General features: G+C 43.2%; 1 protein-coding gene across 1 annotated transcript in view; it reads left to right on the forward strand.

Moving 5' to 3' along the window:
- The window catches only part of LOC136399250 (zinc finger protein 432-like), a 69,121-nt gene that overhangs the window by 13,821 nt on the left and 27,393 nt on the right, over window positions 1–27,907 (forward strand). Inside the window, exons 6-8 of the mRNA XM_066374260.1 lie at window positions 7,183–7,309; window positions 9,750–9,845; window positions 22,038–23,726. Of these exons, the coding sequence (XP_066230357.1) occupies window positions 7,183–7,309; window positions 9,750–9,845; window positions 22,038–23,726 (1,912 nt within the window). The remainder of the gene's footprint in view (window positions 1–7,182; window positions 7,310–9,749; window positions 9,846–22,037; window positions 23,727–27,907) is intronic.

The raw sequence follows: 27,907 nt of genomic DNA on the forward strand, positions 1-27,907 counted from the left end.
GTGCTGGGTGGATCCTGGTTGGGTGCATGCGGGAGTCTGTCTGACTGCCTCCCCGTTTCCAGCTTCGGAAAAATACAAAAAAAAAAAAAGAGTATCATCCATATAATGAATTATATACATTTTAGGGTGCTGCCTTTGTACTGGAGAGATAGCTTGAGCAACAAATTTTTGGGACAAGGTAGGAATGTTAGCCATACCTTGAGCAAAACTCTCCACTGGTATTGCTCCATGGGAACCTGGAAATTAAGTGAAGGAACACTGAATGCAAAACACTTGCAATCATGAAGGCTTAAAGGAATAGTAAAAAAGCAATTCTTCAAGTCAATAATTACAAGGTGAAAATTCCATGGAATGGCAGAAGGAGAAGGGAGTCCTAGCTGGAGAGGACCCATAATTTCCAGTCTTATTTATTGCTCTCAAATCTTGTAATAGCCTCCAGTTTCCTGATTTCTTTTTAATAACAAATATAGGCTTATTCTATGGGCTATTAGAAGGTTCTATGTACCCAAATTTTAACTGCTCTTGTACCAATTGAGCAGCTGCCTTAAGTTTCTCCTGAGAAAGGGGCCATTGGTCTACCTATACAGGATTATCTGATTTCCAAGTAATTGGGTGTGCACAATGCATTATTGGGGTAGCAGGAGCTACCAAGGCCCCTGTGCTAAATTTTGATATCTTAATCCATGCCTTCTGGTATTGGGTGCCCCTTCTATGGGGGTGAGAATTCCCCACTGTTCTTTCCCTAATCCCTTAATGGGCAAAAATCCCTGATCAAGCATTTGAGTACTGACTAAACTATTAGGACTAACAACAATGCTCCCATATTTTTCAAAACATCTCTACCCCACAAATTAACTGGCAATCCAGGGAGCACATAAGGCTGAAAAAGTCCAGAATGACCTTCCTTATCTTCCCATTGTAAAAAACTAGAGTTTTGTTGAGAGGATTTACTCTGCCCTATACCTTGTAATTCTGTGGCTGCTGCATGAGTGGGCCAGGAAGGAGGCCAATGTAGCTTAGCAATAATAGATACATCAGCACCAGTACAGTATCTATAAGTCCTTAAAATTTATGCCTTTGTATTGTTAGTTCCATTTCAGGGCACTCCTGACCTATTTTTTTAATCCAATAGGCAGCATTAGCATCAGTGGAGCCATATCCTCGATTCTCTCGGGGTCTCTTTTGCAGGGTTTGGCCCTGTCTTAAAAGAAGTAAAAGGATTAATTGAGCAATTTTCATGTCAGGGGAGATAGTGACTATATTCCTCAGAATGTGAGCCATTACCCTAACTTTTCATGTATAATCCGAGTCTATTACTCCAGGGAGAACAAAAAATTCTCTCATAGTTAAACTACTTCTGCCTAATAAGAGTCCTACTGTGTTACTGGGAAGTGGCCCAAAAATTCCAGTGGGTATAGTTTGAGGACCCTTCTCTAGAGTTAATATGAATTGGGAGGTGGGACTGAGGTCCAGTCCTGCACTGCCTGCTGTTGCCTGCGATAGCTGGGCAATGTTTGGCCTGCTGGAATCAGAATTTGCTGAGGAAACACTGACATCACCCCTATTGTTTGATGGGGCCGGGGAGGGCCCCATAGTCCGTTTCCCTGAATTACCTGCCTTTCAGTAGTATATCTAGACTTACACTCATTCTCCCAATGTTTCCCTCTCCTACAATGTGGACAGAGGTCCAGAGTTTTAGGACCTGGCTGCCCTTGAAGAGGAGGCTGAGACTGATATCCAGGGGGAGTAGGGCAACTTTTAGCAAAATGTCCCACACCCCCGCACTGGAAACAACGTCCATGAGAAGCAGTCCTTTCCAGACCTTCCTTTTTTCGTTTGTTTTGCCTTTTATGAAAACACCCTGGAGTTCTTGCCTTAACATGTGCGGTAAAAGCAAGACCTTGCATGTATGAAGTCCCAACATCGGCGCATATTCTGATATATTCCTCTACATCTCCCTTCTTGTGGTGAGGCTGAAGTGCAGCCTGACAAGCAGAATTAGCATTTTCATATGCTAACTGCTTTATTAAAATCTTTCCTACATTTTTATCCTCTACTATTCTTTCGACTGCTTGAATTAGCCGTGAAACAAATTCTTGATATTGCTTATCAGGACCTTCCCTAATATTGCTGAATTCCTCCAATTTTTCCCCTGCATCTTGAGCTTGATCCAAAGCTTGTTGGAGCAGAGATCTCCACGGGTCTGAAACAAAGACCTTGGGAGCAGAGGGCGGCGGAGGCGCAAAGTTTAAAATGGCCACAGCCGTGATATTCTCATCTCCCGAGTTATTCCCAGACTCCCAAGTTCTCCTCATATTTACATTCCTCTGTTTCTACCTCATTCTGATCAAACAATTTATTCTCAAATAAAAACATTTGTACAAAAAGCATAAGGTCCCTCACTTTTAAACTTATCTGTCCCATGGATATTTACTCCCAAATTACTTTATTATTATACTCTCCCCCAAACTCTACTTAAAAGCTTCACTCTCTAAAAGCTTTATAGTTACTTCGTGTGCACACTTCTGGGGGGTTCTATTACCTCTCCTCCGCTTTCCCTTTTTCAGTGTCCACACATATGGGCACCAATTGTTGTGGTCTGGCCACGACGAGTCTATTATGGGGTCTTGAACAGGAAAAGGTATGGAATTAAATAAATGATAGACAGAGACTTAAAGATATATACATACAGATGGGTTTGGGAGGATGGCACGGTGAACAGTCTCAACTGTTCCTGAGCCGTAACATGGCTGCTCCCAAAGATGCATCCGTCTTTAATCAGGGAATAAAACCGTGGTCCATTAGCAATTCAGTTGTTTCCAAGACAACTCAAAGACAACCCCCACCATCCATTTAAATCTCACTTTACACCAATAAGATAATAGCTTCCAGCCTCTTCCGGAGAACATGGGTGGGACAAGTGAGAACTGGGTATAGCTCTTTGTTAACTAGGCAGGTGAGGTGGGGGTTGGGCCCAGCACCTCTGTCCAGATTGCAAAAATACCCTGTTTATTTATTTGGTTCCCAACACTAATGGCCCACTTTGCCCTATAATGAAGGGAGGATGCAGCTATGTTTTTCTCTGCTAGGGCAGTGTTTCTGCCAGCAGTAATTGCAAAGCCCTTCTGAACCCATCTTTATATTCTTTAATTCTTTAAGTCTATTTTCTTTAATTCTGCACTGTTCTTACTTGGGACCTGAATATACTCATCGCGCAGGTCTCTGACACTAATGGATTAGTAGAGTCCTGTAAAAATCAGTATCTAGAGTGAAATAAATGTTGACTCTAATTCCAACATACATGGCAAAGTAGGATCAGGAATCAAGTACGTATTCATATGATTCTGAGTAAATGCCTTATGTTAAAATGTAATATGTTCCCTGGCCAGTTGGCTAAGTGGTAGAACATTGGCCTGGCGTGCAGGAGTCCCAGGTTAGATTCCCGGCCAGGGCACACAGGAGAAGTGCCCATCTGCTTCTCCACCCTTCCCCCTCTCTTTCCTCTGCATCTCTCTCTTCTCCTCTCGGAGCCAAGGCTCCATTGGAGCAAAGTTGGCCCCAGGCGCTGAGGATGGCTCCATGGCCACTCCTCAGGCACTAGAATGGCTCTGGTTGCAACAGAGCAACCATCCAGATGGGCAGAGCATCGCCCCCTGGTGGGCATGCTGGGTGGATCCCGGTCGGGCGCATGTGGGAGTCTGTCTGACTGCCTCCCCATTTCCAACTTCAGAAAAATACCAAAAAAAACCCCAAAACATAACATGTAGCCTGACCAGGCAGTGGTGCAGTGGATAGAGCATCGGACTGGGATGTGGAGGACCCAGGTTCGAGACCTCGAATTGCCAGCTTGAGCGCAGGCTCATCTGGTTTGAGCAAAAAGCCCACCAGCTTGAACCCAAGGTCACTGGCTCCAGCAAGGGGTTACTCGGTCTGCTGAAGGCCCACAGTCAAGGCATATATGAGAAAGCAATCAATGAACAACTAAAGTGTTGCAACGCGCAACAAAAAACTAATGATTGATGCTTCTCATCTCTCTCCGTTCCTGTCTATCTGTCCCTGTCTATCCCTCTCTCTGACTCACTGTCTCTGTAAAAAATAAATAAATAAATAGCCTGACCAGGCAGTGGCGCAGTGGATAGAGCTTCGGACTGGGATGCGGAGAACCCAGGTTCAAGACCCTGAGGCCACCAGCTTAAGCGCGGGCTCATCTGGTTTGAGCAAAAGCTCACCAGCTTGGACCCAAGGTCGCTGGCTTGAGCAAGGGGTTACTCGGTCTGCTGAAGGCCCGTGGTCAAGGCACGTATGAGAAAGCAATCAATGAACAACTAAGGTGTCGCAACGAAAAACTAATGATTGATGTTTCTCGTCTCTCTCCATTCCTGTCTGTCTGTCCCTATCTATCACTCTCTCTCTGACTCTCTCTGTCTCTGTAAAAAAAATAAAAAATAAAAAATAAAAATAAATAAATAAAATTTTTAAAAAAAGTAACATGTAACTGAAGGATCCTCTGGGTTACATTAGCTGTCAGCCTGTGTCTAATGTCTGTAGCAGGCACCACATCAAGAGAACCTATTAAGTTATATGATAATCATCATATATTGTGAGGACACAGCAGCTGGTTCTTCAGGGGGGATTGATATTTCATGGCACTCATGTCTTAGGAAAATGTTATATTCTTCGGAAAGGTAATAGGGGGTACAGTGTTTTGAACTTCAAATAAAGGCAGGGTTCCTCAGACACAGCATGAGGGAAGATACCAAGCAAACTCAGTGAATACAGTTTTATCAAGGGACCAGTGCAGGTCACTCAAAGGGCTCAGCCTTGTGTCTGTGTGGGTTTATCCAGTAATAAAACCTAAATGGCCTAGGGAAACGGGAAGATTGCATGGCTTTTAAATGTTCCTTCACCAACAGGTAGCTGAACTGGCGTTAAAGTTCAGGTTTGCGGGCCCTGGCCAGTTGGCTCAGTGGTAGAGCATCGGCCTGGCGTGCAGGAGTCCCGGGTTCGATTCCCAGCCAGGGCACAAAGGAGAAGCGCCCACCTGCTTCTCCACCCCTCCCCCTCTCCTTCCTCTCTGTCTCTCTCTTCCCCTCCCGCAGCCAAGGCTCTATTGGAGCAAAGTTGGCCCGGGCGCTGAGGATGGCTCTGTGGCCTCTGCCTCAGGCGCTAGAATGGCTCTGGTTGCAACAGAGCGACGCCTCAGATGGGGAGAACATCACCCTCTGGTGGGCGTGCCAGGTGGATCCTGGTCGGGCACATGCGGGAATCTGTCTGACTGCCTCCCCGGTTCCAACTTCAGAAAAATACAAAAAAAAAAAGTTCCGGTTTGGCCTTAAATTAGTAGCAAGAGGACCCCAGATGGGCTTGCCAGGTGGATCCCAGTCAGGGTGCATGCGGGAGTCTGCCTTACTATCTCCCTTCCTCACCTAAGGAAAAAAATAAGATAGATAAAAGCCCAGAAGGACAATTTACTCAGCTAATGACATTGCCCAAAGTGTTACAGCAACAAATAAACCATATTATGGACCCTCCTGGAAAAAACAGAGATGTGGAAGAAACTTTATTACAACTTGCTCATGATCCTGACTGTGGAGAGGTGGTACGACTAGGGCTTTCAGCAATCGTGAGACCTTCTAGTCTGAGACAGAGCACCAAAGGCCTTTTCACTGCTGGCATGAAGAAATCATTGATTTATAGTTCACGAAAACTGCATAAAATGTGGAAAGGATGGCTGAGGAAAACATTCTGATTTTGCTTGCTTTTATAATGTATAGATGAATAAAGTGTTCCTTTTTAACAACAACAACAACAAAAAATTAGTAGCAAGAAATGTTGTCTGGTAAGAGCTGGAGTTACTGGGCTCCAAGGTGTTTGCTCTATAATTTCATGTCATCTTAGAAAATGCAGATTCCATCTCCATTTCCTTCATGCCTGCATGATGGAACCTCCATGCTGATCCCAAAAGAATGGGGTTTGGACAGTTTCTCAGCTGGTGAACACCTTGCCCTCTAGTCTTTCCATCTGGATGTTCATCTATATTCTGTATCATATCCTTTTATGATAAACTGCTAAACAGTAAGCAAACTGATTCCTAAGTTCTCTAAGCTGCTCTTGCAAATTACCGTGTTTTTTGCTCCGTAAGACACACTTTTTTTCCCCAAAAAGTGGAGGGGGAAATGTCTGTGCATCTTATGGAGCAAAAAATACAGAATTTTATTAAATATTTTAACACACCATTTGGTTCAGAGTATTTTTTTTTCTTATTTTGCTCCTTAAAACCCTAGGCATGTCTTATGGTCAGGTGCATCTTATGGGGCAAAAAATACGGTAACCAGACCTCAGGAAGGCATTGGAACCTCCAATTATATATATAATAGTTGGTCAGTCAGTGCCGCGACCTGGGCGACGAGTCTATTCCAGGGTCTCAAGCGGGAAATGGTATGAAATTGAATGAAAAATAGACAAAGACTTAAAGAAATACATAGGATGGGTTCAGGAGGATGCCACAGTCACTACTGTCAATAGTCACTACTGTCCTGACCAAGCTGCAAAAACATGGCCGCCCCCAGAAAACATTCTTCTTTATTCCCTGGGCAAGGTGGGCTATTAGCAATTCAATGACGTTTCCAAGGCAACATAAGAAAAACACCAGGTGCAGAAAAAACCCCACCATCTTAATTTTAAACAAAGAAGTAACTAGCTTTCAGTCCTTCCGGGGAGCATGGGCGGGCAGGACTAGCACTGAAGCACAGCCCTTTGTTAATTTAATTAGGCAGGTGAGGTGAGGGATTGGGCCCAACACCTCTGTCCCCTAGATATCCAAACTGCAAAATACTCTGTTTATTTTTTGGTCCCCAGCAAGTCAGAAGCACAGGTGACAACCTATACTTACACTGAAGTGGAAGTTAGAGGGGAAGTCTTTTAGGATTGAGCCCTTAACCTGTGGAATCTGACGCTGTCCCGGATAGATAGTGTCAAAACTGAGTTGAATTGTAGGACATCTAGCTGCTGCTGGAGAATGGCTTGGTGGTGGGTTAAAAAAACCCACATTGGAATTGATGTCAGAATCATAGTTAATGTGAGCAGGGCAGGTTCCTTTATATTTTTTATGAATCAATTAAAAGAAAAACACTTCTAAAAAAAAGAAAGACACTCCTATTAAACAGGACCGTGTTATTTCAGGAATTGCTGACGCCGGAGGACATAGCTGTGGACTTCACCTGGGAGGAGTGGCAGCTCCTGGACCCCAATCAGAAGGACCTGTACCGGGACGTGATGTTTGAGAACTACAGCCACCTGGTGTCAGTGGGTGAGGACAGCTCCCCGGTGTCACTCAGAGGGTGCCCAGCCAGTGGGCTTTCCTTTCCCAGCTGCTTATACTTGGGAATTTCTGCAGTGCTCTGAATGACAGACTCTCAGTGCCTCTCGTGGCTCCCGATGAAAGGCTGTAATATACTATGAGCTGTACCAACACAACTGACACCAAATGTGTGTACTGCTTCAACAACAACAACCAATTCTCCAAGTACTGACTGGGTGTCTGTGGTTCAGTTCTATTCAGTTTTGACCCTAACTACCCAAAGTTAGCATTAGACTCCACAGGCTTAAGGGCTCTGGACCACCAGACTACCCTTACTTCAGATCCCGGTTGTAAGCACTGGGTATCCAGGGTACTCATGCCTCTGTACAAGCAGGCTGTAAATCTGTCCAGCTTGGCTATAAATCGGTTGTTCCCACACCCTCCTACCCCAACTTAGGTTTAGTAATTTGCTAGATGGCTCATTGAACCAAGCAAGTCACTTACTACCATTATCAGTTTAGTATAAAGTAAAAAACAACTCAGAAACAGCCAAATGGAAGAGATGCTTAGGGAAGAGTGTGGAGGAAGGGGTGTGGACCAGACATGCCACCCTCCAGTACCTCAATGTGGTCACCATCCTGGAAGCCCTCCCCATCTGGTTGTTTAGGAATTCTTATGGAGGGCCTGTGGGAAACTGCTAGCTGGCAGAGCCCTCGCAGTTTAAGGCTTAAGCTAAAGGCTAAGTTCTTTCCCACACCTCCATATTGGCTATGAAGCTGAGTATTTGTACTCGTCCCATCCCCCCACCTCACTTGATTAAGTTACTAAAGGCTAAGTGCTTCCCCACAACCTCTGACTGTTTATTTAAGTTGGTAAAGGCAATTTACGTGCCCTTCTCCACAGCTCCCTGTTAGCTATGTTTATCCTTTGTTTTGTGAAGTTAAAATATTATGCAGGGTGGAGAGTTTTCTGCACTTGGGAAAATTCTTGAATTGCCTCGAAAACGTGACTTTGTTTCAAAGTTCTCTTTAATTTGTTAATGACTTTGCTCTGCCCTATAAATAAAGCAGTTTGGAAGTAAAGACTTGCTCTTGCAAGCTATGGGCTATGCAGAGACCTCCCAAGCCCATCCTTTTCCTAAGTTTATTTCTTCATTCTGCACCGTTCTCACTCAAGACCTAGACCATTAAGAGCTGCATTGGTCTGCAGCAAGGGCCCATTATGTAGGCATGATTACTTAAATCCTTGGCCATTGGTGATTAACTCCACCTCCAGCACCCTTCTTCCCCACAATGAGGGGGAAGATTTGGAGCTGAAGGTTCCAGTCCTCTAATCATGCCTTTGTTGCTGCGAACCAGCACGGCTAGTAATTCCAGGTCCTGAGCAGGAACAGTGTAGAATTTAGAATATAGGCTTAGCCTGGCCTGTGGTGGCGCAGTGGATAAAGTGTCGACCTGGAAATGCTGAGGTCGCCAGTTCGAAACCCTGGGCTTGCCTGGTCAAGGCACATATGGGAGTTGATCCTTCCAGCTCCTCTCCCCCTTCTCTCTCTCTCTCTCTCTCTCCTCTCTCTCTCTCTCTGTCTCTCCCTCTCCTCTCTAAAATGAATAAATAAATAAATAAAAAACAAAAAAAAATAGAATATAGGCTTAGAGAAAAGGATGGGCTCGGGAGGCCTCTGCAATGCTGATGGAAAGAACACAGTGTGCTCAACACCCACTTCCTGCTTTATTTTTAGGGCAAAGTGGGCCATTAGCAAATCAAAGAAATCTCTAATCACATTTCTGAGGCAACCTAGGAATTTTACCAAGTGCAGAAAATCCCTACCATACATAACATCTTAACTTCACAAAATAAAGGATAAAAGAAACTTGCCTCCAGTCTTTCCGAGGGACATGGGGGGCAGGATGAGTATAAACAATCCAGCACCACAGCAAAAAGAGCCTTTAGCAACTTCACAGAACAAGTGAGATGGGGTGTTGGGCAGATTGTCAGCTTACTACCAGTTCCCCACACCTCTGTCCCCCAAAAATCTAAACTGCAAAAACCATGTTGGCTTTTGGTCCCCAACACTTTGTCTTTCTGGATCAGCCTCTACCCTGAAGCTCTCTAGGGGACCCCAGCCGCTGGCCATCTCCTTAGCACAAACAAGACACTCATCAGTCCAGAGAGTGCAGGGGTTAGGAGTTCTTGTGTCAGGAAGTAGAACTTAAGACTATCAAAAAAGATGCTCCTGTCACGCTGTTCACTTAGGAAATTACAAGGGCTTTAGGGAGCTCTGTACTAGGAACTGTGACAGAGACCAAATATAATACATATCACAATGCCATATGTGCCCTCTCCTGAGAGAAAAGTCTCTGACAGGTACAAACTGTCTAGTCCCTTAAATATAGCATTCTCCTATCTTGACACACCCCAACCCAAGCATTCTGTCATTTCCCATGAACAGGGTACCAAGTCAGCAAACCAGACAATCTCTCCAAGTTGGAACAAGGGGAAGGACTATGGACAATAGAAGGTGAACTCTGTAGTCTAGTCTGTCCAGGTGAGTGGATGAGAAGCAACAAGGCAGGTTCAGGGGAGGAAATTAATTTTCCTTTTACCCTTTTAAGTTCCTCTGTCCAGGCTAATAAATTGCCATGAAACAGGTTAACAGGAGGAAATAACCAAATTTATTATGCATGTACATATGGGGCTCCACGGGAATAGGAACATGGGGCCCAAGGATAATTAGGCAGTTGAGGCTAATATGCCATCTTGAGCAAAGGATAAGGAGGCAAAGAGGATTGTGATATTGACTTCAAAATAGTGGAAATCAATTCACATGGAGATAGAAAAGCCAGTATTTTGTAAATAAATGTTTGCTGGGCAATTTTTTTTTAAATTTTATTTTATTTATTCATTTTAGAGAGGAGAGAGAGACAGGGGGGAGGAGCTGGAAGCATCAACTCCCATATGTGCCTTGACCAGGCAAGCCCAGGGTTTCGAACCGGCAACCTCAGCATTTCCAGGTCGACGCTTTATCCACTGCGCCACCACAGGTCAGGCCTGGGCCATTTTTCTTATTAGTATTTTTCCAAAGTTAGAAGTGGGGAGGCAGTCAGACAGACTCCTACATGCGCCCTACCGGGATCCACCTGGCATGCTCACCAGGCGGCAATGCTCTGCCCATCTGGGCCGTTGCTCCATTGCAGCGGGAGCCATTCTAGCATGTGAGGCAGAGGCCATGGAGCCGTCCTCAGCACCCAGGCCAACTTTGCTCCAGTGGAGCCTTGGCTGCAGGAGAGGAAGAAAGAGATAGAGAGGAAGGAGAGGGGGAAGGGTGGAGAAGTAGATAGGCCCCTCTCCTGTGTGCCCTGACCAGAAATCAAACCTGGGATTTCCTCATGCTGGGCCAATGCTCTACTGTTGAGCCAACTGGCCAGAGCCTGCTAGGCCATTTTTAACAATTGGACACAGAGTGTTTTCATTTTGCTTGTTGATTTTGTTTTTTAGATTCCATATATAAGTGAAATCATCTGACATTTGTCTTTCTCTGTGTGACTTATTTCCCTCAGTACAATACCCTCTAGATCCATCCATGTTGAGGCAAATGGCAAGATTTCATTCTTTGTTATTACTGAGTCATATTCCATTGTATACATGAACCACTTTTCTTTATCCATTCATCTGTTGATGGACACATAGGTTGCTTCCATATCTTGGCTGTTATAAATAATATTGCAATAAACACCTGGATATGTATGTCTCTTTAATTAGTGTTTTGGGTTTCTTTGGATGAACACCCAGAAGTGGCATTGCTGGGTTCCTCTTTGTCTCTTGTGATAGTCTTTGTTTTAAAGTCTATTTTGTCTGGTATAAATATTGCTACCACAGTGTTGTTTTTTTGTTTTTATTTTTATGAAATGTCTTTTTCCATCCCTTCACTTTCAATCTGTGTATCTTTTGATCTAATGTGAGTCTTTTCATGTCAGCATATGTAAGGGTCTTTCTTTGTTATCCATTCAGCCACTGTATATCTTTTGATTGTAGCATTTATTCCATATACATTTAAAGTGGCCCTAGCCAAGTAGACCTCCCAAGGTTGTGGGTTTGATTCCCAGTCAGGGCACATAAAAAAATCAATCAATGAGCCTGATCAGTGGTGGCACAATGGATAGAGCATTGAACCAAGATGCTGCATTTCCCCGGTTCAAAATCCTGAGTTTGCTGGCTTGAATGAGGGCTTGCCAGTTTGAGGATGGGATGATCAACATGATCCCAAGGTTACTGGTTTGAACTCAAAGGTTGTTGGCTTGAGCAAGGGGTCACTGGCTCAGCTTGAGTTCCCCAGTCAAGGCACATATGAGAAGCAATCAAAGAACAACTAAAGTGATGCAACTACAAGTTGATACTTCTTATCTCTTTCCTTCCTGCCTCTCTCTCTCTCTCGCTCTAAAATCAACAAAAAAAAATCAGCCAAGTCATGCATAAATAAGTAGAACAGCAAATTGATATTTCTCTCTCTAAAAATAAATAAAAATTAATTACAAAAATTTTTTAACTTTTTTTTTATTCAGTGAGAGGAGGGGAGGCAGAGAGACAGACTCTCGCATGTCTCAACCCATCTAGGGCATTACTCTGTTGCTCAGCAACCAAGCTCTTCTTAGCGCCTGAGGCAGAGGCCATGGAGCCATCCTCAGCGCCTAGGGCCAACTCACTTCAATCAAGCCATGGCTGTGGGAGGAGAAGAGAGGGAGAGAGAGAAACAGAAAGTGTTGGGGTGGAGAAGGCAATAGGTACTTTTCCTGTGTGCCCTGATCTGGAATCGAACCTGGGATGTCCACACACTGGGCTGATGCTCTACCACTGACTCAACTGGCCAGGGCCATAAAACCTTTTCATTTTTTTTAATTTAATGAGAAAAGGGGAGGCAAAGAGACAAACTTCTGCATGGCATTGCTTTGTTGCTCACCAACCAGGCTCTTCTTAGCACCTGAGGTGGAGGCCATAGAACCATCCTCAGCACTGGGGGCTAACTTGCTCTAATCAAGCCATGGCTACAGGAGGGGAAGAGAGAGAGAAGCAAGAGTTCCATGAACCAGTGTGGCTAGTAATTCTGAGTCCTGATGGAGAGCGGTAGGGAATTAAGAAAATAGACTCACCAAGGAAAGAGGATGGGACCGGAAGGCCTCTTCAATGCTAAAGACAACAGAGAGAGAGAGCCCCTGGTCTTTGCTTTATTATACAGCATAGACAAAGTCTTGAAGCCAATATACAAATAGGGAAGTCTCTGATACAAAGCCACTCATCTGAGGCATAAATTGGATTCCTCATAAGAGTATACCACCCTACATCATGCAACAGTCAAGGGTGTGGGGAAAAGCTTTGTGTTGAAAAGATCTTAGTATTAACAGATCTTAGTATTAACAGATCTTATTGTTAAGAGATCTTAGTATTAAAAGAGCGGGAAAGGCTTAGTCTTAAACTAAGCCTTAGGCTATAATGACCTTGCCAGCTTACAGCCTATTTCCCATACAAGAGGAGGAGGGGTAGAGAAGCAGATGATGCTTCTCCTGTGTGCCCTGACTGGTAATTGAACCCTAGAAATCTACATGCCAGGCCAACTTTCTACCACCAAACTGGCAGGGGCCAAAACTTTTAAAGTAATTGCCAAAGGCCTGGCTGGGTGGCTCAGTTGGTTAGAACAGCATCCCTATATGCCAAGTTGCAGGTTTGATCCCCAGTCAGGAAACATACAAGAATAAACCAATGGCCCTGGATGGATAGCTTGGTTGGTTGGAGCATTGTCCCGAAACACAGAGGTTGCTGGTTCAATCCCTGGTCAGGGAACCTACATAAATAAGTGGAATAAAAAAAAAGAAAAAAATCGATGTTTCTCTTTCTCCCAATTCCCCTCTCTTTCTAATAGGTCAACTAAAAAAAGTAATTGTCAATAGATATGTATTTATTGCCATTTTATTATTCATATTTTTAATTTTTTTTTCTTCTTAGAGGAGACCCCTTAAAATTTCTTGTAATCCTGATTTGGTGGTGATGAATTCCTTTAGCTTTTTCTTGTCTGGGAAGCTCTTTATCTGTCTTACAGTTCTAACTGATAGCCTTGCTGGGTGGAGTCATCTTGGTTGTAGGTCCTTGCTTTTCATCACTTTGAGTATTTCTTGCCAATCCTTTCTGGCCTGCTAAGTTTCTGTTGAGAAATCAGCTGATAGTCTTATAAGAGCTTCTCTGTAGGTAAGTAACTTTTTTTCTCTTGCTGCTTTTCAGATTGTCTCTTTGTCTTTAACCTTTGGCGTTTCAGTTACGATGTGTCTTGGTGTGGGCCTCTTTGGGTTCATTATCTTTGGGACTCTTCACTTCCTGGACTTCTGTCTTTTTCCTTAATCAGGTTGGGGAAGTTTTTTGTCATTTTTTTAAGGGTTTAAGTTTCTTGCTCTCTCTCTTCTCCTTCTGGCACCACCGTGATGCGAATGTTGGTATGCTTGGAAGTTATCCCAGAGGCTTCTTACACTGTCCTCATTTGGGGGGATTCTTTTTTCTTTTTGCTATTTTGATTGAGTATTTACTGCTTCCTTATCTTCCAGATTGCTAATTTATCCTCTGTTTCATCTATTCCACTGTTGATTTCCTGTAATGTAGTCTTTGTTTCTGATTTGTTCTTTTTTTATGTTTTCTATCTCTGTTTTTATGTTTCCTATCTCTTTCTTGAAGTTCTAAGTTCCTCTTCTCTTCCCCTCTGTTCATTGAGCATTTTTTTTCATGACAGAGAAAGAGAGAGGAACAGAGAGGGACAGACAGGAAGGGAGAGAGATGAGAAGCATCAATTCTTTGATGCAGCACTTTAGTTGCTCATTGATTGCTTGTTCATATGTGCCTTGATCAGGGGGCTCCAGCAGACCAAGTGACCCCTTGCTCAAGCCAGTGACATTAGGCTCAAGCTGGTGAGCACTGTTCAAACCAGATGAGCCCAAGCTCAAGCTGGCAACTTCAGGGTTTCAAACCTGGGTCCTCTGCGTCCCAGTCTGACAGTCTATCCACTGCGCCACCGTCAGGCTCATTGAGCATTCTTATAACCAGTGTTTTGAACTCCGCATCTGGTAAATGACTTGTGTCCATTTTGTTTAGTTATTATTCTGAAGATTTGTTCTGTTCTTTCATTTGGGATCTATTTCTTTGTCTCCTCATTTTGGCTGCCTCCCTGTTTTTGTTTCTGTGTATTAGGTAGAGCTGCTACATCTCCCAGTCTTGGTAGAGTGGTCTTATGCAGTAAGTGTAAGGTCCAATGGTGCAACCTCCCCAGTCATGTGAGCTGGGTGCTTCAAGAGTGCTCCTGTGTGGGCTGTGTGCACCCTTCTATTGTAGTTGAGTCTTTTTTCTTTTTTTTTTTTTTTTTTTTTTTCATTTTTCTGAAGCTGGAAACAGGGAGAGACAGTCAGACAGACTCCCGCATGCGCCCGACCGGGATCCACCCGGCACGCCCACCAGGGGGCGATGCTCTGCCCACCAGGGGGCGATGCTCTGCCCATCCTGGGCGTCGCCATGTTGTGACCAGAGCCACTCTAGCGCCTGGGGCAGAGGCCACAGAGCCATCCCCAGCGCCCGGGCCATCTTTGCTCCAATGGAGCCTTGGCTGCGGGAGGGGAAGAGAGAGACAGAGAGGGAAAGCGCGGCAGAGGGGTGGAGAAGCAAATGGGCGCTTCTCCTGTGTGCCCTGGCCGGGAATCGAACCCGGGTCCTCCGCACGCTAGGCCGGTAGTTGAGTCTTGATTGTTGTTGGCACATCAGTGGGAGAGATCTCCCTCCAGACAGATCACTTGCAAGGACTGGCTGCAACCACTGTGGAGAATTTGTTGTGCAGGGGCTCACCCCATGGAGCAGAACTCACTTCAGTGAGCCTCAGGGACCCATTGAGTACACCCCTTGCATGTGTTGGTCATGGATGTAGTTAGATGGTGCTTTGGGCTTGTCTGAAGTTGCTCTCCAGGTATTCTGACTCTGGAGCCTCCTCGGAGGTGCAGGTTATGGTCACCCACCACCCGTGCCCTGCCCACAGCCACCTGGCATGAGCTATAAAGTGATCTGTTGATGGCTGCTATTCGTGCTAGGTTTGGAGGTGTTCAAGAGAGGCCAAGCTTGTGAATCAGGGTCGACTACCACTAGTGTTGGGCCTAGGGCCACTTAACAAGAGGTATGAGGTACACAGTAGCTAGAGGATACTTGAGAGATTTTAGGAAAGCCAGCAGCATGAGCCACAACTGGTTATTTGTATGAAAGCCACTGGGTGGACCCACAAGTTGGGTGGGATGGGGTTCTCAGGGAACCACCAGGGCGAGGCAAACAGTATTAGCCAGGTTGATGGAGACTCAAATATGGCACCTGCTTGTTGGCTCTGGGCGGGGGGTTCTCAGAAAAGGAACAAGGGCCTCTGCCAGCACTTCTGTCAGGAAGAAAGCTACCCCTTCAGCTCTTGCTTGATGACAAACGGTTCAGTTCAAACCCATATGTTCCCAGTACCTTTTGAGCTGCTGCTGCCCCAGCACTGAGCTCAGAGGGAGTGAGTCCAGATAGGTCCATGTAGCCCCTTTAAGAGTAGTGCCCGTGCCTGACCTGTGGTAGCGCAGTGGATAAACCATCGACCTGGAAATGCTGAAGTCACTGGTTCGAAACCCTGGGCTTGCCTAGTCAAGGCACATATGGGAGTTGATGCTTCCAGCTCCTCCCCGCTTCTCTCTCTCTGTCTCTCTCTCCTCTCTCTCTCTCCTCTCTAAAATGAATAAATAAAATAAAATAATAATAAAAAAAAAGAGTAGTGCCTGGGATTCCACGAGCCCTTTGTTTCACGAGGCCACAGTCTCCACTGGTTTTCACACCGAGACGTTATAGGGAGTTCTCTTCTCAGCACTAGAACCCAGCGAACCCTAGGCTGGGGAGTCTGGTACGCCCAGGACCCCTGGCTCCTTAGGGAGTACCTCCACAGCTGAGATCTCCCTCCCAATTTTTAACTGGTACACATGGGTATGGGACCATCCTGTTCTGAGTCTCTGCCCTTCCTATCAGTCTTGATGTAGCTTCTTTTTTTCTTCTTCTTCTTTATTTGCTTATTTTAAAGATTTTTGTTTATTGATTTTACAGAGAGAGGAGGGTGTGTGGGAAGTGAGAAGTATCACCTCATAGATGCTTCACTCCAGTTTTTCATTGATTGCTTGTTGTATGTGCTGTGCCCAGCAAGCTCAGCGTTTTGAACCAGTGACCTCCACATTCCAGGTCAATTCTTCATTCACTGTGCCACCACAGGCTAGGCTTTTAGCTTCTTCTTTACATACTTAGTTATATAACTTTTTTTTTTTTTTTTTTTTTTTTTTTTACAGGGACAGAGCAAGAGTCAGAGAAAGGGATAGACAGGGACAGACAGACAGGAAGGGAGAGAGGTGAGAAGCATCAATCATCAGTCTTTCCTTGCGACACCTTAGTTGTTCATTGATTGCTTTCTCATATGTCCCTTGACCGTGGGCCTTCAGCAGACCGAGTGACCCCTTGCTCGAGCCAGCGACCTTGGGTCCAAGCTGGTGAGCTTTGCTCAAACCAGATGAGCTCGTGCTCAGGCTGGCGACCTCGGGGTCTTGAACCTGGGTCCTTCACTTCCCAGTTCAACACTCTATCCACTGCACCATTGCCTGGTCAGGTTAGAACTTTTGTTCAACTAGATTTCAGGCAGTTCTGAATGATGGATGGTCTGTAATGTTGTAGTTGTACTTTTGATGCAATTCTAGAGAGTCCTGCATTTTCCTATGTCGCCATATTGACCAGAAGCCCTTTCTGCTATATTCGTGATCCTTAACATTTTCATCCAGTCTCATGAATTAAATTCTTCCTTTTCTCTGGATGAAACTCCAAATTTATATCTCCTTTAGTATTGTCTAACCTATACTTTTAGTTCTAAATACTTTACTGACCCAAGATTTCTGAGTTCTTGCAGGAGCAATAGGAGTCATCTTCCCCTCACAAAAAGACCCTTTCCACCATCCTATTTTAGTATGAGAGGCTCCTTCAGTATGGGACATCTTCTTTTCTGTCCATACTGGTGTTGTGAGAATGTTCTCCAACTATGTTGTTCTCATCTTAAAGGTTCCTGCTGTTTCTGTTGACTAAGTTTAACTTGAAAAGACTGTTTTACATTCTTTCTAGCCCAAATCTTAGCTTATATCTGCTTCATTGTACTTTCTTTGTACCTTTGATATTTCTGATTTTTTTTTTTTTTGGTTCATTTTAGGTGTCAGCATTTTATTCATTTCCCCCATTATATTCTTTTTAAATTTTTTTTATTTATCGATTTTATAGAGACGGGAGAGGAAAAGAGAGGCTGGAGCGAGAAGTATCAACTTATAGTTGCTTCACTTTAGTTGTTCATTGATTGCTAGTTATATGTGCCTTGACTGGGCAAGCTCAGGGTTTTGAACCAGCAACCTCAGCATTCCTGGTTGACACTTTATCCACTGGGCCACCACATGCCAGGCCCCCATTATATTCTTGTTTGTTTTTTTAAACAGCTTTATTGAGGTAATTCACATACTCTACAATTTGTCAATTTAAACACACAATTTAGTGCTTCTTTGCTTATTGACAGTTCAAAGTCAATTTTGGAAGATTTTGTCACTTTAAAACAAAAACACTTTCGGGCCCTGGCTGGGTAGTGCATTTGGGTAGTGTTGTCCCACTATGCCAAGGTTGCATGTTTTGTTGTTGTTTTTTGTTGTTTGTTTGTTTGTGTTTTTCTGAAGTTAGAAGTGGGGAAATAGTTACAGACTCCTGTATGCACCTGACCGGGATCCACCCGGCATGCCCACCAGAGGGCAATACTGGTGGGCCCATCTGGGGTGCTGCTCTGTTGTTACCGGAGCAGTTCTAGCACCTGAGGTGGAAGCCATGGAGCCATCTTCAGCACTTGGGCCAACTTTGCTCCAATGGAGCCTTGGCTGCGGGAGCGGAAGAGAGAGACAGAGAGGAAGGAAAGGGGAAGGGGGAAGAAGCAGATGGAAGCTTCTGCGGTGTGCCCTGACTGGAAATTGAACCCGGGACTTCCACATGCCAGGCTGACACTCTACTGCTGAGCCAACTGGCCAGGGCCAAGGTTGCGTGTTTGATTCCCAGTCAGGTCACATACAAGAATCAACCAATGAATGCATGAATAAGTGAAACAACAAGTAGATGTTTTATCTGCTATTTCTTTTTTTTTTTTTAATTTTTAAAAAAAATTTTTTTATTTATTCATTTTAGAGAGGAGAGGGAGAGACAGAGGGAGAGAGAGAGAGAGAGAGGAGAGACAGAGAGAGAGAGAAGGGGGGAGGAGCTGGAAGTATCAACTCCCATATGTGCCTTGACCAGGCAAGCCCAGGGTTTTGAACCAGCGACCTCAGCATTTCCAGGTCGACGCTTTATCCACTGCGCCACCACAGGTCAGGCCCTTATCTGCTATTTCTGTCTCTCTCCCTTTCCCATCCCCTCTTCCCTCGTCCTTTCTCTCTCCCTTTAAAAAAAAAATAGAAATTGATTTCTCCTAAGCCCCAGGCTAGGTAACCACTAATCGACTTTCTACATGTATAGATTTGCTTATTGTTGGTATTTGATATAAATGGAGTCATAAAATATGTGGTCTTTTGTGTCTGGCTTCTTGCATTTGGCCTGCTTTTGAAGTTATTTTATGTTTTAGCATGTATTATTAGTATTTCATTCCTTTTATGGCCAAATAAGAGTCCATTGTATGGATCTATTACTTTAAAAAAAATTGTTTTGTTTATTGATTTAATAAAGAGAGAAACATTGATTTGTTTTTCCACTTTTTTATACATTCATTGGTTGGTTTTTATATGTGCCCTGACGGGATTGAACCTGCAGCCTTGGCATATTGAGATGATGCTCTAATCAATTGAGCTACCCAACCAGGGCCAACCTGCAGCATCATTTAATGCATTCATCTATTGATGGATTTGGGGTTGTTTCCACTTTTTGATTTTTATGAATTATGCTGCTGTGAACATTTGTGTACAGCTTTTTTGTGAATATATACATGCTTTAATTTTTTTGGATCTATACCAAGTCATGGAATTCTTGGGTCATATGGCATCCACGGAGTGTCCACATGTGTGGTTTCTGGACTCATGGACAGGATTACCTCCTCCTGGCCATAATGTATGCCATTATATACAGAGTTTTGCCTACTAAGAAAGCTCACTTAAGTCTTTGTTGTTTAGAGTTTGTATTGGGATTCAGATACATATTGCCTCAATGGCTGACCTTCAGTCTCTCCAGAAGTTGGCCAGTATCTATAGTCTCCAGTTCCTCCAATGGTTGTAACTGATATGGTGTAGCCTAGAATGCCAATCAAGAATCACATTGTTCGACTGTCTGTTGGCCAAAGCCACCAGGCAAACAACACTTCTATCAGGCAGGACTTTCCAGAGGTCTAGAGATCACCTTCTAGTCAGCAAAGGCAAGGGCCATATCTCTTTGGGTGAGGTTAAATCTCCACTGAAGCTAACTGTAAATATTAATAATAAAAGGATAAATTTAGAAAAATAGAGGAAACAGAGCTTATGGTGGTAGTCAGAATGGGAATGACAGCATATGTACAAGGCGTATCTACATTTTGAATTAGGAAGATGAAGCTATGAATTATGAATGAAGGCATGAAACATGAGGAAACACATGAGGCCATGGGGTTAACTATCAAAAGAGTGGCCTGAAGTCAGGCAAATGAAAGCCACAGTTAGAAGGTCTCTGCAGGAGAAAGAGTAGCGTGGAAATGTGGATAAATGGAGGATTGATTGGGTTTCATATGTCATTAAGGTAGCAAAGTAAAGAGCTGGCTGGTTTTGTGGTTTTGTAGCTCTGCATTGTCTTAACTTTCACATTGGTGTTAGTAGTATAGCAATAATAAGGATCAGCCAGATGCTCTAAGAAAAACTGAAGATAAAGCTATCATAACCTAAATCTTCAAGGAGGAAGTTAATCCCTTAGTACAACCAAACTGTTGCCAATGAGACTTAAGTGTAGGATTACTGAAGTAGATGCTGCTGGTCGCAAATGAGGGAAGAGGTATATCAGGGACATTGAAATGAGAAAATTTTGGATATGACTTTTGTACTGAGTGTAGAATGCGATTAAAAAATGTGACAGTTGCCATATCTTATGTAGCACATTGGCTTCTGAAGATGACTCTGATACACTGGCCAGCTACAAAATTTTCTATCAATTACTGTTGCCCTATTTGTTGGGTGGAACATATGATAACATGACCCAACTAAACTAAAGGCTGGAGTGTTGATGATATGAGTTGTCCATGTGATATGATTGATGTTTCTGGAAAGTTAGCCTGATTGGTGAGCTACAGAAGGGCAAATTTAGAAACAAGATAATGTAAGAGTCTGTCTCAGTTCACTTTAATTCAAATTCTGGAGACTTTATATTACTTGCTGGGTAAGAAATATGATTACTCTATATACCCCAGTATTTGGTGCCTCTACGTTTACATTAAAGAATCCCAAAACCCTGAATGTCTAAAACCTTGGCTTATTATCACTTTTTTGTGTGTGTGTGTGTGACATAGAGAGAAAGAGACAGAGAGGGACAAACAGACAGGAAGGGAGAGAGATGTGAAGCATCAATTCTTCATTGCAGCACCTTAGTTGTTCATTAATTGCTTTCTCATATGTGCCTTGACCAGGGGCTACTGCCGAACGAGTGACCCCTTGCTCAAGCTAGAGACCTTGGGCTCAAGCTGGTGAGCCTTGCTCAAACCAGATGAGCCAGCATATCACCCAGTCCTCTTTTCTTGAATATAAGTGTTTATTGATTATTTCCACATTCTGATCTCCATTTATACCTCCAACCGGATCTTGGTGTCTGTAGTACACATCTAATAATCATCTCATAGTTTATGTTCCACAATGCATACTTTTTCCTACACATTCTGGATTTTAGTAAGAGTCCTAATCTTGATTTGAGATGCTTCTACCTACCCAGTGGCTCAAGTCATATAGTTAGCAGAGTAATGCTGGCTTTCTCACTTTCATTAACCATTCTTCCCATCATTCACCTTTGTCTTCTCTTTATACAAATACATACATGATTTTCTCCACTTTCCACCATCTCGTAGCTCCTTTAATCCTCATTTAATAATCTTCAACTCCATTCCTTTTTTATTGTTTTCCCTAACTAGATTTTAGATCAGTGAAAGTAAGGTGCATTTTATATATTCCAGACACCAATACAGTACCTAGTACATAGGAGCCATTCAATAAGTAGTTTTGGGGTGAACAATGCAGCCCTCATTGTTTGCATTAGTTTCCTTTTCCACCCCTGGGGTCTGGGCCTTTCCAAGTTCTGATGAATGGTATTCCTCCAAACCCTGTTGTTTGCTGCAAACAATGACTTGCTTGTATTTTATTCTCTCTACATGTTTGCAAGTTCCAAAAGTAGCCAAATCTACATAAATTGTCAACTACATAATCTGAATGGTATAGTAACTGCCTATGCCTTTTAGTTTGTTTATATTCTATTTTTATCAATGTAAGAAATAAGGAATATTTATACATGGTGTTTCTTTTATAGTGTTATAACAGGGTTGTTGCTGAAGTGCTATTTTAAAAAAACACCAAGGAAAATAAAATAAAAGTTTAAAAATATACAGTTTTATTCCAAAGAAAATTATAAAAGGATTTATTGTTTTCCCCTTTCTTAGATGCTGACAAAGTTGACAATTATTTCCTGGGTCACTGGGAAAATCTAAGAATGCTGAAAGACATGGAACAAAACCACAAACACAATACATTTGAAAATATTGTTCTTCAAAGAAAAAGTCATTTTCCTTTCAGGCAAAATCATGGTATGTTTGAGTTCTACATGAAAACTCTGGAATCAAATTTAAGTTTAGTCAAACAGAGTAAAAGCTATGAAACTAAGAACTCTACTATATTGAATGGAGATGGAAAATCATTTCAGCATGGCAAATGTGAAGATTTTCATCCTGCAGTTAAATTCCCTGTCAGTGCAAAACCCATTAACAATAAGTGCCAGGTCATTAGGCATCAGAGAGCTCATGAAGTAGAGAAGGCCCATGTGTGCAGTGAATGTGGGAAAGCCTTCGTTAAGAAGTCTCAGCTCACTGATCATGAGAGAGTTCATACAGGTGAGAAACCTTATGGATGCAGTCTGTGTGCAAAAGTATTCTCTAGAAAGTCCAGGCTCAATGAACATCAGAGAATTCACGAAAGAGAGAAATCCTTTATATGCAGTGACTGTGGCAAAGTTTTTACCATGAAGAGCCGTTTGATCGAACACCAGCGGACTCACACTGGGGAGAAACCCTATGTGTGCAATGAATGTGGAAAAGGCTTCCCAGGGAAGCGTAATCTCATTGTACATCAGCGAAATCATACTGGAGAGAAATGCTATGTCTGTAGTGAATGTGGAAAAGGCTTCACTGGGAAGAGCATGCTTATCATACATCAGCGAACCCATACAGGAGAGAAACCCTACACCTGCAGTGAGTGTGGGAAAGGCTTCACCACGAAGCATTATGTCCTCATACATCAACGAAATCATACAGGAGAGAAACCATATGTATGCAATGAGTGTGGGAAAGGCTTCACCATGAAGAGCCGTCTAGTTGAACATCAGCGAACTCACACTGGAGAGAAACCCTATGTGTGCAGCGAATGTGGAAAAGGCTTTCCCAGAAAGAGTAACCTCATTGTGCATCAGAGAAATCATACAGTAGAGAAATCCTATATATGTGGTGACTGTGGGAAAGGCTTCACCGTGAAGAGCATGCTTATTATACATCAGCGAACGCATACTGGAGAGAAACCCTATACCTGCAGTGAGTGTGGGAAAGGCTTCCCCTTGAAGAGTCGGCTAGTCGTACATCAGCGAACACATACTGGAGAGAAACCATACAGATGCAGTGAATGTGGAAAAGGCTTCATCGTGAATAGTGGACTGGTGCTACACCAGCGAACTCATACTGGAGAGAAACCCTATATATGCAATAAATGTGGAAAAGGTTTTGCCTTTAAGAGCAATCTTGTGGTACATCAGCGGACTCATACTGGAGAGAAACCCTTTTCATGCAATGAATGTGGAAAAGGCTTTACCATGAAACGCTATCTTATTGTACATGAGCAAATTCATACAGGAGAGAAATCCTATATATGCAGTGAATGTGGAAAAGGTTTTTCCATGGAAAGTGAGCTCATTTTACATCAGCAAATCCATACTGGGGAGAAACCTTATGCATGCAATGAATGTGGGAAAGGCTTCGCTGTGAAAAGCCGTCTAATCATCCATCAGCGAACTCATACAGGAGAGAAACCTTTTGTGTGCAGTGAATGTGGGAAGGGCTTCTCTTCAAAGAGAAATCTCCTTGTACATCAGAGAACTCATGATGGGAACAAAACTTGACAGTGCAATGAATGTGGTCACACCTTCAGGGAGAAATTAGGCTTTGTACAACATCAAAGACTTCATTCACATAGGATATACAGTGGTCCCTTGTCTATCGCGGGGGTTAGATTCCAGAACCCCCATGATAGGTGAAAATCTGTGAACTAGCAACCTTATATTTATTTTTTAATATATATTCTAAGGCTTTTTAAACCCCACACTCTTATAAACCTTTCCCACACTGCTATTAACCTTTCCCACACTTATTTTGCTTATTTTACCACAAAAATAATTAAAATATTAAATATATAAAAATACCTATATATTACAAAATCCCACGATATAGCAAAAAATCCACGATACAAAATTAGATATATACAATTTAAAAATCTACGATACAGCCTGACCAGGCAGTGGCGCAGTGGATAGACCATCGGACTGGGATGCAGAGGACCCAGGTTCGAGACCCCAAGGTCGCCAGCTTAAGTGCGGGCTCATCTGGTTTGAGCAAAAGCTCACGAGCTTGAACCCAAGGTCGCTGGCTCAAGCAAGGGGTTACTCGGTCTGCTGAGCGCCCGTGGTCAAGGCACCTATGAGAAAGCAATCAATGAACAACTAAGGTGTTGCAACGTGCAATGAAAAACTAATGATTGATGCTTCTCATCTCTCTCCATTCCTGTCTGTCTGTCTCTGTCTATCCCTTTCTCTGACTCACTCTCTGTCTCTGTGTAAAAAAAAAAAAATCCACGATACAGTGAGACCATGCAAAGTGAACCGTGATATGGCGAGGGACGACGCCATACTGACGTCTGAATACGACTGAATAGTCAGTACTTCTTTTATATGTACTGACTATTCATACAGTATTGATCTCTTGTGACCCACCAAGGAAGTGATACATGAGAAAAACCATATGTATTTAGTTTAGTGTGAGAAAGCTTTCAACATGAATTTGGCACCCTCTGTACACCAAAGAATTTATAAAAGACAGAGACGCTATGGATTCAACAATTGAGTTAACCTTTCTCTCACTTGTCAAGCCTGTTCATACAGACAACAAATGTATAGATCGAGGTACATAATCCTTTGTAGAGTCTGAATTCATTACATACAACTGAACTCATGCAAGGGACAAACCATGATAGTTCAGTGCAGTGTACTCCTAGCATACTTGAATATACTCAGTGTAGATTAGCCTGTTGCTAGATTTTTACCCATGCAAAATTATGGAATTTGCACAGGAGTGAAATTTAATGAATGCAGAGAATGTGCTAGTGCCTTCAGAAATCAGTTACCTCACACTATCATAATTAACATGTAGAAAAAAACCTCAAATATATTAAATGCAGAAAAGTCTTGAAATATTTCTAGGTAATTATGTTTCCAAAAAGTGTATATGCTAAATCTCATGACTGAAGAGACTAGGAAAGCCTTCTATGGGAATGAAGACTCTTGCTGATCATAATAGATGATCAGTGAGCTCATACATCACAGCAGTAATATGATCATGGGACTTTTGTCTAGAAAGAAACCTCAACAGTTGCCTGATATGCTGGAGAATAATTTTCAGATGGCAAAGAATATAGCAGAATTCATCGCATCTCATGAATTCCTACAGAAATTAAAACTGTTAGGAACACAATATAGGGTGACTTCGCAAAATGTCAGAGAATTCATGAAGGAAAGAAGCATCATGAAAATGATGCATACTTGAGTTTTCTAAGCCAAATCTAAACTTATTATATATTTGATGTCCATTCTGGGACAGGATATCTTGAACCATATTCTCAACGATTCCCTAACTTTAAAGTAGGCAGTTCTCAACATTGATTTTTTTTTAATAAATAAATTTTTATTTAAATGGGGTGACATCAATAAATCAGGGTACATATATTCAAAGAAAACATTTAAACATTTCCAGGTTATTTTGTCATTTAGTTCTGTTGCATACCCATCACCCAAAGAGAGATCGTCCTCCGTCACCCTCTATCCAGTTTTCTTTGTACCCCTCCCCCTCTCCCCCTCCCTCTTTCCTTCCTTTCCCCCACCCCCCATATCCACCACACTCCTGTCCATGTCTCTTAGTCTCACTTTTATGTCCCACCAATGTATGGAATCCTGCAGTTCTTGTTTTTTTCTGATTCGCTTATTTCACTCCGCATAATGTTATCAAGATTCCACCAATCTGCCTGACCTGTGGTGGCGCAGTGGATAAAGCATCAACCTGGAAATGCTGAGGTCACCGGTTCAAAACTCTGGGCTTACCTGGTCAAGGCACATATGGGAGTTGATGCTTCCAGCTCCTCCCCCTTCTCCCTCCCTCTCTCTCTCTCTCTCTCTCTCTCTCTCTCTCTCTCCCTCTCCTCTCTAAAATGAATAAATAAAAAATTAAAAAAAAAAAAAAAGATTCCACCAATCTGCTGTAAGTGATCCGATGTCATCATTTCTTCTAGCTGACTAGTATACCATGGTGTATATGTGCCCCATCTTCTTTATCCAGCCTTCTATTTTTTTTACAGTGATTAAAAGCCTTTAAGCAAACTCTTGGCCAATACAGCAAGAATCCATAAAAGAGTAGTGTCCTTAACATATTCACCAAGTCCAAGTTGGCCCCATCACCATGCCAAATCCCTGAAAAATGCAACCCAACCACAGTTCATTCAGTCTGTTAGGATCTGTCACAGGGAGCAGGAGTCCAGGAAAAGTCCGCATGGCACTGGGATTGTCACATTCTATACTTTGCAGCTCATGTCCAAGTCCCAATGACCACTGCTTCTAGCTGGTAATGATTCAGGTAGACTGGAGAAGCCATTTGCAGCATGCGTGGATATGGAGCTTCTGTTCTCCTCTGCCTGGAGAGATGAGACCAGGTTGCTTTTCCCTGGAGCTCTGCGACTGTGGCATGGTAAAGAGAACCTTGGGATACACTAAGCTGGGTGGCAAAGGTAGATTCATAATAGAAGTTGGCAAAAGGGGGAAAGAGAGCTCTAAATTAGGAGTAGGTCCCAGCCTGAAATATGAGTGGGGCAACATTGATTAATTTTTAATGTTGTATGTAGCAGGAGTGTTCTGTGCCCACCTCATATTACATGATTAGTTCTTGCATTTCTTAGACTCTAAATTCATCTCTTTTTTTTATTATTTTATTTATTCATTTTAGAGAGGAGGGGAGAGAGAAAGAAAGAGAGCGAGAGAGAAGGGAGGAAGAGCAGGAAGCCTCAACTCCCACATGTGCCTTGACCAGGCAAGCCCAGGGTTTTGAACCAGTGACCTCAGTATTCTGGGTCGATGCTATATCCACTGTGCCACCACAGATCAGGCTAAACTCATCTACTTTAATCTACTATGTATTTCATAAGTAAAAAGAATATACTTATAAATGTAGTTCCATTTATTTGGATGTAATCCATGTTTATAAGTTTTAAAAACATCTTAAATGTAATTTTTCTAAAATTTGTTAGGGAATAATTTTAGACTCTCAAGAAATTACAAATTATAGAAAGTTCCTGGCCCTGGCCGGTTGGCTCAGCGGTAGAGCGTCGGCCTGGCGTGCGGGGGACCCGGGTTCGATTCCCGGCCAGGGCACATAGGAGAAGCGCCCATTTGCTTCTCCACCCCCCCTCCTTCCTCTCTGTCTCTCTCTTCCCCTCCCGCAGCCAAGGCTCCATTGGAGCAAGGATGGCCTGGGCGCTGGAGATGGCTCCTTGGCCTCTGCCCCAGGCGCTAGAGTGGCTCTGGTCGTGGCAGAGCAATGCCCCGGAGGGGCAGAGCCTCGCCCCCTGGTGGGCAGAGCCTCGCCCCTGGTGGGCGTGCCAGGTGGATCCCCCGGTCGGGCGCATGCGGGAGTCTGTCTGACTGTCTCTCCCCGTTTCCAGCTTCAGAAAAATACAAAAAAAAAAGTTCCTGAGTACCTTAGCCTCTGCAGTGATATTATTTCATAAAACTATCATATATCATCAAAATCAATAGAATTACATTGGTGCCCTGGTCAGGTTGCTTAGTTGATCAAGCATCATCTGGTATGCTGAGGTTGCAGGTTTGATCCCTGATCAGGGTACATATGAGAAGCAACCAATGATTGCTCAACTAAGTAGAACAAGTTTATGCTTCTCTCTCCTTCCTTTTCTCAAATCAATGGCAAAAAATAATTTTAGTGACATTGGTACA

This window comes from Saccopteryx leptura, chromosome 3 (assembly GCF_036850995.1).
Source record: "Saccopteryx leptura isolate mSacLep1 chromosome 3, mSacLep1_pri_phased_curated, whole genome shotgun sequence".
Taxonomy (NCBI): Eukaryota; Metazoa; Chordata; class Mammalia; order Chiroptera; family Emballonuridae; genus Saccopteryx; species Saccopteryx leptura.